Raw genomic sequence first — 12,061 nt, forward strand, 5'->3', positions numbered from 1 at the left:
AGTTCCATTCTTACTATCAGTATGTAGAAGTAGCTGTATTTGATAGGCTTAATTATTTTCTCGATAATACAGTTTGTATTGGAAATATACCTACACGCGCATTCGGAATATTTCAAACCATAGAATACACTGATAAATGTAGGAACTTTTCCTATAAAATATTTCCTATTTTCTGTGGAATGTATCGATAAAAATACGAAATAAAATATCGTACGGAATCCATGGTGAATCATCAAGAAAAAACTGGAATTTACAGATTTCGTAATATGAATATACAAAAATTCCTCTTCTGAAGAATTATATTTCTCCAAATATATTATTTGAAGGGCTGAAATATTACGCGACTTCAGTCTGGAAATTGTGAATATAGGACAGAATTGGAAATTAGTCGGGAAAGGAGTGGATCTCATTCCAAGAATATATAACTGCGCTCTGTCTGCGAATATGGGGCGGTACAATGTTTGAAAGAGCTAGTAACCATTGAATAGGTGAAGATCTAATAGTTCCAGTAATAATTTTCATAGAAAGATTTAGCTTTTTATCAATTTTTTGCACATGAGCACTATTCACCCAAACGGAGCAACAATATTCAGCAGGCGAAATAACCAAAGCTACTCCTACTTGCCTTGTTGTAAAGGGTGATCCATTAAGGGTAGCGAACAGAATCGGTAAAATGTCTTCGATAAGATATGAGTTTACGGGTTTGGCAGGTGAATAAGTAATGCTATTTGGATTTCTATCAGTATAGGAGAGAGTTATAGCATTTTCTTCGAAATTTACAAGAAAAAATCAGAATAAATCAAATGCATAATCAGATAAACTTATAAATAACAATTGCTACATCCATGTCAACAAGACGTGAAATCAGATGTTCATTACATACCTGCAACTAGCTGTAATCGAATATAAGGAACATTAACTGCTCCAGAATGTCTGGCGGATTGTGCAAAATGAGCAGGGATAGTTTTCCTCCATCATCTTCAACACATGTTCGATAAGATATGAATCCGGTGAACAGTGTGGCTACGGAATAGCAACATCCTCTACTCCTTATCTTATTGTACTGAATTTAAGAGATAGAAAATTGACAAATTACAAAAATCAAAATGATTTAGGTGCTGTAAACTATTATGAGATTTATTCCATAAAAAACTCTTTTATGAATGATAACTCAATTTATTTCTGGTCATAAATGATAAAAAACATTAGCAATATTTTGCATATAATTCACATAGAATAATCTGAAAACATCGATTATCCATTTTGGATTTTATAGGTACCTATTCTACCATATAAAAGAGTGTAATTCTCGCTTAATTCAAATCCGACTTAATCTGATGAAAATGTATTTGATCTGACAAACTTTCAATAGACAATGATCAAATCGAAATATTCAGTAAATAGCGATTCTGGACTAAATGTTGATGAATTTCAAAATCTTCAACGAAAATAACCAATTTTTCATATCGCTCAAATTTCATTTGAATGATAATTTCAGCACTTATTAATCCAGTATGATCGAAGAAGTTATTGAGGAAATACCCAACTTCAATATACCACAATCGTAGTCGATATCGCAGACTATACGAGGATACTAAATTTCCATCGAAACGATAAACATACCGAAATTTTTTCCCAATCATAATTCCATACGACTGCTCCAGATTTATCAAGATTAACAGTCATTATTTTATCTCATAAGACCATAAGATATGGTACAATCAAAATTCAAAACATTCGAATCTTCTAAGCACGTAAAGGTCGTTAGTGAAAATGAGCAGAAATCCCTACTTCTCCCAACCTGCCTGATAAAAACAACTCTGTCTTTGGTTTATATTCAAAGCATTGATATTTTTTTCATTCATTCTACGATCATATAAAATCTGTCACATATCGTGAAACGATAATCGTTACGACCAGCGGCAAATGATGTGTAACTGAATTGCATATTTTTGGTCGTAAATCTACATTTTACACACAGTGGCAGCTTCTCAACAGGAGAAGGTCCTTTCTAGTGTTCGTGGAAAAGTGTCTTTTCCCAGTGTGTTTTTAGTGACCTAAATATTGAGTACTTTCAGAAAATGAAAGCTGACTTCAGTACTTTTTTGATATTCTGCATCGGCGCTGCTACTTTTGTGGGCCAAGGAATCAATACATTTTTCCCCAGCATTGATTTGACAACGGTAAGTCTGTTATTCCTTTAAGAAATCAGTGTTTCAAAAAAAGAGGACATTACAGACGTTCGTACAAATTCATCGTTTTTGTTTTTGACCCCCACATTCATGAATAAACTTAATCAAACACTTCAGATTGATGAGCATATTAGATAGTAAACATTCGGAGATACAATCAACAAAAATGTAAAACTTATAGTGCCGAATCACAAAATCGTTATGTTGATATCATCAGTTGTAAAGTGGCAATCACTCCTAGAATTATTTACGGAAAAGTTTGAATCTGAATACTTCCGCTCCAGGTTATTAATAAATTTCATTCGTTTTTAGATTTTTATGCAGAATTACGATGTCTCAATCCTCATTTTTCTTCATTTCTAGGAGTGCTGAAAGATTTATAAATATTTGGGTTAGTTTTCAGTTCTTTCATAATATTGAATTACATAATAAAATGATTTCGAGAATACTCACACATTTGGCTCATTATCATAACAAAATAAATTAAACAAATTTTTAAAGAGGATACGAAATATTGTGTAAAATCATTGAATAACAGAAAATTACAGAATATTTAGAAAAAACAGATACATAGATATCGTTTTTCGAAAAATCCAACTTCCAAGAGATAGATGCCTTTGTCACAGATAATAAAAATTAAAAATATTAGTATACAGTGATGCCTTCAAACCTTCAATACTCCCAAGGCAACATACAGGGTGTGAATGAATAGTTAAAAAATTTAATGGGTGATTTCTTGTCAAGAAATAGTGTGGATCTTTCATATAATTTTTTTTCTATTTGAGGGGGCCTGCAATTTTCAATATTTGTCTTAGAAACCAGGAAACTGATAGTTATGAAATAAAGTGGTCATTATAAAGCAGCGAGAAGGAAAACAAAATTATGGTGGTGTCTATGCGACTCATTCTACGTACCTAGATGTTGATACCTTTTTTTTTGAGAAATCGTTACTTTCAGCAAGAATCTGCAAGAGACTTCATTTGTTCAAAATTAATCAAGCTATAAAAAAATTTTAATGGTATAATATGAACGGGGGAAAAACTTTCTTCGAAACAAATTAAGGGGTAGATTTTTTTACCCCTTGCAATTATATGGGGACACCATCATTTTTTTTAATTGTCTTCTCAATTTCATGTTGCTCAATTTCATTTCGTTCAGTTTTCTTGTTTCTAAGAAAAACTGCCTTTTTGGAGCCATCTTAAGAAAGATGTATCTAAGCAGGGGCTGCTAAAAAGAAATATAAGAAAAACCCACACTATCAGACTATCAGACCAGAATTTTTTTTGCAATAGAGCTTTTTTATATAATAATTTTCATTATATTCATTTTCTTAGGAATCATTTATACGCATTATCCATTTTATATGAATATAAGGATAAATGCATATACCTACCTATATTAAGCATAATTTTTACTCGTAATTCACTCCCATCCACCATTAACTCCAGACAAATTTTGCTGATTGGTTTTTGATGATTAGATCCATTTGTATAATTCGTAAATAAAAGAACACCCATGCACAATGAGCTAAATTCTTAAAAGAGCTGTTTTCCATTTCGAAAACACATTATCAAGTTTGTCGTTCCCATAAATGACTTTTTGAAATGTTATTCTATGGTAGTAATATCGAAGCCTTTTAATTTACCAGTTGGAAATACGTTTCCTTGGATAGATTGTTTTTTTCCACTAAACATAACTCCGGAAGTAGCAAGAAATTAAGAAATATACCTTTCTTTTGAGGGGTGATTCCTTGTCAAAAAAAAGTGGGTCTTTCATATAAAATTCATTTGAACAGCACATGATTAGATACAGCCTCCTAAAGATGGTACATGAAAAGCAATTTTAAATTTATTTAGAAACCAGAAATCCGACAGAAATGAAATTCAGCAGACCTTCAATAGGGTGAGAAGGCAAACAAAAAAAATTCTATAATGTTCCCCTGTCAGCATGATATATCCGCCTATTAGATAAATTTAAGTTCGTAAAAAATTCCAGCCTATACGAGTCATTCTACATACCTACCTGTTGATAAATTTTTTTCTCAACCTTTGATTTTAGCCAGAAATTACAAGAATTTGTTCGAACTGAATATAATCCATATAATCATTACTCAATTTCACTTCTGTCAGTTGTCTGGTTTCTAAGAAAAAAATTAAAAATTGCTTTTCAGGTGCCATCTACAGGGAGCTGTTTCCAAGCAGGGACTGCTAAAATAAAAAAATTTTTAATTTGTTTCTCATTTGTAAACGTCAGTTTCCAAAAACACAATATTAATCAAGAAAGTTTATTTTATCAAGTCACTAACTTGGAAAACTGACAGTTAACTTGCAAAATTTTTACAAGTTGGTATATTATTTACATTAGAAAATGTTGTTTTATCGTCTTATATGTTGAAAATCATGGTACAATTGTTATTTCCAGTAACACAGATTTTTGATGATGAAAGAGTTGATACTGATGATGATGAACCATCTGTTGATTCAGAAACTGCTGAACTCGAGGACTGCAGAACATTTGTACTCTTCGTACTACCAAATAATTTGCTAGACATTTCGATTTTTTTGTTGACCGAATCATCGACATAACTCATCGCAATTTCGGTGCTCTTCCACCCTCCTACACGCTTTAGTGCTAAAATATCTCCACCCGAATTCGCAACTATAGTGGCTCCAGTTCTGCGAAAAGAGTGGCCGGTGTATAACTCTGGGTCATTTAAACCTAAATATTTCGCTATCTGCTTTGGGACACCACCAATAGTGTGCTGGCCAGCATTAAGGGAAATGCACTTTCCATGTCGGTTTGTCAAAAAAAATCTTAGGCTTTTTGTTACAGGAGGCCGAAGATTTACATATTTTCTGTATAACATGCAGGGCTTGAAGCTGCAGCCATCATCGGTTATGGTGAATCTTCTTGTTGTTAAATTTTTTGTTTGCCGCAATGTCACAATAACGTATTTTCCCATATCTTCTACATCATTCATGTTTAAGGAGAGAATTTCGTCACAACGACAACATCCAAAAATCACAAATCTTGTTACAGTTTTCGCCAGCAACCACTGCTCATCAGGAGCATGTAAAAGAAATTGTTCAGCCTCTTCTTTACTTAATACCTTGGCCTTTTTTGGCGTATAGCGCTCATTTTTTCGTTTCAGAAACGCTATTACCTTTTGAAATCTGCAAATGACAACTAAACGTCATATTTTTCAATAAATTTTTTAAGGAAAACAAACCTGCGAACAGGAGCATTTTCTTTCATTTCCAAGCAGCTTTTCAGCATAGACCATTTTGCCCATAAAGTATTAGGGCTGAATCTAGCTGATAGTTGATTCAAGTAGACCAACAAAACATCTTCAGTTACCCCAATCACACTAGTTTTGTTTTGCCACTTTTTGAAGTCATCGTATTCTCGCTCGTACATGGCTCGTACTTCGAAGCTGATTTTGCAGGTAATAAACTTGAAGCTACACTGCTGGCTGCCTCAATAATTTCTTTTGGTACATTCATTTTCGCTTTCGCCAAAACAAATGTAAAGAAAAATAAACAGACATGTTCATGGCAACGCTTCCATAGCTTACGACATTTGCGACAAATTATTGAGATTTTTTTGGAATTTATCTAACCTTTTTACAAATGAGAAACAAATAAAATATAAAACAATACACGCAAGGTAACGGGTTTTACTGGCTCAAGGAGGTAACTGACTCGCCTGCGGCTCGTCAGTTATATCCTCCATTCGCCAGTAAAAACCCTGTTACCTTGCTAGTAATGTTATATACTATTAAAGACCCACACTATTTTTTGACAAGAAATAACCCATTGAAACATATTTTTCAGCTCCTTTTCAACCCAAATGAATCACTAACTGAAACAAATTTTCCTAGTAGGTACGTTCTATTTGTTACCTTCATTTTAATTAATTGCAGGAGGAACTAATTCGAAGCTATGGTTATCCCGTTGAGATTCACGATATAGCTACAGAAGACGGTTACATACTCAGCATGCTGCGTATACCAAGTGGTAAAAACAGCAATCGCACCAACAGTAAACCAATCTTACTCATGCACGGCTTGACTGGACAGGCTGAGAATTTTGTACTGAACGTGATGAACAATGCCAGTTTGGCGTTTCATTTGGCGGACAATGATTATGACGTGTGGTTAGGAAACAGTAGAGGAAACACTTACGGAAGAAGACACAAATACTTGACTATCGACAGTGGAAAATTCTGGAATTTCAGGTGAGATTCAGGGAAAAATAAAAATGGATTCTCGGCTATTCAATCATTTAATGCCCGTTGAAAACAGTTTTTGAACAATTTTACAACAAAGATTTCAATGTTTGTGGAAACTTAATATACGAGGATATATTGAAAAATTCTTAGCCTTCTATTGAACCAAACAAAATTTCAATGTCAAACTATTTTATTACTCAACATATTCCCCTCTTAATTGGATACATTTATTACAGCGAACCTGCAACGTCTCTAGACCTTTCAAAAAAAAATGTTTCTTCTTGCTCTGCAAACCAGACCTCCTTAGCTTTTATTACCTCCTCTTTGGAAGAAAATTTACGACCTATAAAACTTTTATTCAGTTGACGAAAGAGATGATTGTCGGATGGCACCAAATCTGGTGAATAAGGGGGATGTTCTAGTAATTCAAACCCTAAATCACGAATTTTTTGCATGGCAACATGAGATTTGCGTGCAGGGGCGTTGTCCTACAAAAACAAATTAGCCTTGAATAGCTTTTTCGTCTTTTCTCTTTAATTTTTTCCCGTAGAGTGGTCAGTAATGGCGAATAGTAATTTCCGGTTATTTTTCTACCCTTAACCAAAAAATCAATCATGATTACTCCATGGCAATCCCAAAAAACTAAAGCAACAACTTTTCCAGCAGATTTTTGGACATGAAACTTCTTAGGTCTTGGAGACCAGAGTGTCGCCATTCCATCGATTGTTGCTTTGTTTCTGGATGAAATGTACCCAAGTCTCATCCACAGTAACAATTCGGTTTAAGAAGTCTACATCGTTTTCAAATCGTGCATAGATGGAAAACGATGCTTCTACCCTTGCACGCTTTTGGTCAACATTCAAACATTTGGGGATCCATTCTGCAGCAATTTTTCTCATGTCCAAATTGACATGTCCAAACTATATGATGAACGGGTTCGTATGAAAGATGGAGTTTTAGCCCAATTCGGTCTGATAAAATCATGTCATGAACTGCATCGATAGTTTCGGGGACTGACACAGAAACTAGCCTTCTCGATCGGTCATCATCTTCACTGGAAAATTAACTTCTTTTGAAGCTTGCAGTCCAATTTTTCACGGTCGCATACGAAGGACATTGATCACCAAGAGTATTGAGCATATCTTCGTATATCTGCTTACCTCTTAACCCTTTTAAATACAGGTACTTGATGATGGCTCGATACTCCAATTTTTCGATTTTCACAATTTCGGTGGACATCTTCTTTCTTTCAATTTATTGCATAATTCTGGTTTACTTGTTTGACCTCAAACTTCACACTGACACTTCTAATGAGTTATTGTTCGTTGCTATGGTAACGCAATGCATGGAACTGGTCTAGGCTAGATATCAATATTATCCTCGTGAGTGATCTGAAAATTAAGGTTTTTCACTAAGTTCAAATCCTCAAAAACATTTAAAATCGCTAACGTTTCAAACAGTATCTGATGTACAATTACCAACTGTGATTCAACAAGGATTTAATTCCTTTAATTCCTAGTGAATGCACGAAATCTTTGGGGTATAAGATATAAGTACTCGGTAATCAATAAGGCGTGAAAAAATCACTTGACAACCGATTTTTTCAATTGCAGTTTCCATGAAATCGGATACTACGATATACCAGCCAAAATCGACCATATACTGGGCATAACAGGACATGACCAGCTTGAATACGTCGGACACTCCCAAGGTGGAATAGTATTTTTCATCATGTCCTCCCTGAGACCACAATATCAACAAAAGATCAAGCTGGCCTCTCTTTTGGGTCCAGGAGGATACGAAAACCATTTCACCAACCCATGGCTCCTCCCTTTCACCTTAGTACCGGACGAATTATACGTAAGTCATTACCTGTTCGATCCTGTTTGCCCCAAACAAGATCGCTGAAATTGTCAGCTCCTTTTTGGGTGGACTATTTTTAATTTTTCCTTATTTGCAGGCACTCTCGCAAAACATCAAGGTGTACGAATTTCCTCCCAGGGAAATTTTCATGGTTTTGCCCATGATTTGCCAGAACAAGATGTTTCGCGATATTTGTGTGATGACGAATTATTTACTTTTTGGGAATTCTGGAGAATTCAATGAGGTGAGTTTATAAGCGAGAAAAATAGAATAGGATATTGACTAAATCATGTCTAACATAGTGAAATGTTTAGTGAAAATTATTCTGTATAACTGTATTTAAAAGGGTTAAGAGGTAAGCAGTTTAAGGAAGATATGCTCAATACTCTTGGTGATTATAGTCCTTCGTATGCGACCGTGAAAAATTGGACTGCAAGCTTTAAAAGAGGTTAATTTTCCATTGAAGATGATGACCGATCGGGAAGGCCAGTTTCTGTGTCAGTCCCCGAAAATATCGATGTAGTTCATGACATGTTTTTATCATACCGTCGAATTCGGCTAAAACGAATATCTGAAGCACTGAATATTTCATACGAACGCGTTCATCATATAGTTCACGTCAATTTGGACATGAGAAAAATTGCTGCAAAATGGATCCCCAAATGTTTGAATGTTGGCCAAAAGCGTGCAAGGGTAGAAGCATCGCGTTCGATCTGTGCTCGATTTGAAAACGATGTAGACTTCTTAAACCGAATTGTTCCTATGGATGAGACTTGGGTACTTTTCTACGATCCAGAAACAAAGCAACAATCGATGGAATGGCGACACTCTGGTTCTGCAAGACCTAAGAAGTTTCGTGCCCAAAAATCTGCTGGAAAAGTTCCTGCTTCAGTTTTTCGGGATTGTCATGGAGTAATCATGATTGATTTTTTGGATAAGGGTAGAACAATAACCGGAGATTACTATTCGACATTACTGACCACTCTACGGGAAAAAATCAAAGAGAAAAGACGCGGAAAGCTATCCAAAGGTGTTTTGTTTTTACAGGAAAATGCCCCTGCACACAAATCTCATGTTGCCATACAAAAAATTCGTGATTTAGAGTTTGAATTACTAGAACACCCCCCTTATTCACCAGATTCGGCTGCATCCGACTATCATCTCTTTCCTCAACTGAAAAAAAGTTTAAAAGGTCGTAAATTTTCTTCCAACGAGGAGGTAATAAAAGCTGTGGAGGTCTGTTTTGCAGAACAAGAAGAATCTTTTTTTTTTAAAGGTCTAGAGACGTTGCAGGTTCGCTGTAATAAATGTATCCAATTAAGAGGAGAATATGTTGAATAATAAAATATTGATATTGAAATTTTGTTTGGTTCTGTAGCAACAGGCTAAGAATTTTTCAATATATCCCATATATATCCCATATATCTACGTTAAATTCGAATACTCTGTGTTCAAAATCTAAGTCATACCTTCAGAAATGAAAAAGAGCCCATTCAATCCCATTTTCGTCATAGCTCTCATCATAAAGATTTAAATACTCAGATTTTATATCTTCATTTCAGGAAATGATGCCCTATGTAGCTAAACAAGTATCCAGCGTCTCAGTCAAACAGCTTCTTCATTTCGCACAAATTATAGCTTCTGGTGAGTGAATAACTAACAATTGAATTAAAAAAGTATTGGAAATATCAATTATTTCGTCTATTATAGTCAGAATAATAAAATGAAAAAATTTACAGGGCACTTTAGACCTTGGGACTACGGCCTTGAAGAAAATAAAGTTATTTATGGACGTGATGCACCTTCTGACTACAACATCTCTAGTATCAGTGTACCTACAGCAATGTACTACAGTTTAGGAGACAATTTGGCAGACTACAAGGTAATATAAATGAAATACAAATAAGTATCCTCTTTCAATCTCGAAAATATTCACTGAAGCTGTGATATTCTGTGCTCCAAGGTTGTGAAAACTAATTCAATGCCTTAATTGCAGGACGTTGAAAACATGTGTGGAGCCTTGCAAAACTGCGTAAGGAAATTCCTCATGCCGAACAAAAAATGGAATCATGTAGACTTCCTTTTCTCGAAAACAGCAAAGAAAGAACTCTATGATCCCCTCATTGAATTCTCTGAACAATATGACTCATGATTTATGAGCAATGTAATTTATTTGTACATATTTGTAATGTCCATAGACATAAACTAATTTATTTTATAAATATAGGTTTGTGATATTTTAACATCATAAGTGTATGTAAATAAAGTATATTACTTTCATAATGATTTTTTCGATATTCCATTCCCTTGTACAATTATATTGAAAGGAATAGAAAAGGGGGGGCAATAACTTGCAATAAATATCTATCCAAAAGTTCAAGATGAAACACACAAAAAATTATACAGGGTGAGTCTATGACTCGTACAAATATTTTAACAGTAGATTCTTGAGGTCAAAAAAAAAAAAATTACCTTCAGGATAGCTATAGCTAAATCTGTGACACCACACATCTGTGGATCTTTCAAAAAGAGTTGTATTCAGACAAAGTACCCAATTTTTCAAATTTCACAGATACTTCTTAATTTTTGAACATCAAATTACTCGAAAACGGAGCATTATACAAGAAAATATGAGGAATGCTTTTATTTAAAAAAAACCTTCAAATATTCTTTAGATAGCTTCAACTTAGTTTCAACAGTTGGGTTCTTTGAATTTTTGGTATTTTTATGGTACGTAATGGTCATAATGAGAAAACTTGAAGACGTGGGTGAAAATAACTTTTTTGTATGGGTTTTCTATAGCCTGTATCTTTTCAACCGAAGCGATTCGGAAAAAATGATAGAGGAAAAAAGGTTTTTTTTGGCCTCAAGAATCTACTGTTAAAATATTTGTACAAGTCAAAGACCCACATTTTAGGTTATTCAGTCTTAAAAAATTCAAAGACCCTTCAAAACTGGGATCAATCAAGCAGGGGCCCTTTCTAAATTCTTAGGGATGTGGCGCCCTCTATTAGAGAGTTGCGAATTTAAAACTTGGGAGAACCGCAAAATTTTCTTCCCTATGAACGTAACGCAATTTTCGGTCAGTTTAAGCAAGAGAAGGACCTCAAAAATGGAATGGCAAGCTCAAGTTATGATGAGTTTCTTCAGATTACTTTATAGCTCAGAAGCACCCTTTACGAGATAATGGCGAAAAATCTAAAATATGGAGTTTTTTAAGTAGCAATTAATGAAAAAACTAGTTACGCCAGCGATACAGACATAGTTTTTTCGAGTAGATGAGTTGGCTACTCCTACATCTCGTAAATGGTCCTTCTAAGGTATCAAGTGTTCTGAAGAAAATCATCATAATTTGAGCTTGCCATTCCATTTTTAGGTCAAATACAGAGTGTTACAATTAAAAAAGTGTAACTTTGGTCTATATTTCGACCCTGTATATATGACAATAATTTTAAATTGTGCTTTTGAACACTCTACACACACCACAAGAAAAGAATTTCAAAATATCTTTATTTACTCCCTCAAAATGAGCGCCGCGTCTGGGGTGGGCCACCCGGTATATTTTTGAGGAAATGAATCCGATATTGTTTTATAACGTAAAAATCGATGGACTCTCACTGATATCCTCACAGCGCCACTGACGTAAATTGACAATTGGGCTAATAAAAACAAATATTCCCACCTTTGTGTTCACTCTCATCGATATAACTTTTGCATAAATCAAAATCCAATTATCTATAGTGTAGATTTTGATGAAAGCAAAATTGATAAACGAG

General features: G+C 34.5%; 1 protein-coding gene across 1 annotated transcript; it reads left to right on the forward strand.

Annotated features, from left to right (window-relative positions):
* Nucleotides 1-1,722: 1,722 nt before the first annotated feature.
* Nucleotides 1,723-10,565, forward strand: LOC123312015 (lipase 1-like). Its single transcript, XM_044896188.1, has 7 exons — nt 1,723-2,183; nt 6,115-6,428; nt 8,036-8,282; nt 8,383-8,529; nt 9,848-9,929; nt 10,025-10,167; nt 10,282-10,565. Exons 1-7 carry the CDS (start codon nt 2,082-2,084, stop codon nt 10,435-10,437), a joined length of 1,191 nt encoding a protein of 396 aa, XP_044752123.1. The 5' UTR covers nt 1,723-2,081; the 3' UTR covers nt 10,438-10,565.
* The last annotated feature ends 1,496 nt before the right edge of the window (nt 10,566-12,061 follow it).

The sequence above is a fragment of the Coccinella septempunctata genome, chromosome 1, assembly GCF_907165205.1.
Source record: "Coccinella septempunctata chromosome 1, icCocSept1.1, whole genome shotgun sequence".
NCBI classification, from domain to species: Eukaryota; Metazoa; Arthropoda; class Insecta; order Coleoptera; family Coccinellidae; genus Coccinella; species Coccinella septempunctata.

What these genes read in the sequence shown, in the direction of transcription:
- LOC123312015 (XM_044896188.1), top strand. Translation starts at nt 2,082, where the DNA reads ATGAAAGCTGACTTCAGTACTTTTTTGATATTCTGCATCGGCGCTGCT. An exon ending in CCAGCATTGATTTGACAACG is followed by an intron (nt 2,184 to 6,114) that starts GTAAGTCTGTTA and finishes AATTAATTGCAG; the next exon opens with GAGGAACTAATTCGAAGCTA. An exon ending in ACAATTTGGCAGACTACAAG is followed by an intron (nt 10,168 to 10,281) that starts GTAATATAAATG and finishes CCTTAATTGCAG; the next exon opens with GACGTTGAAAACATGTGTGG.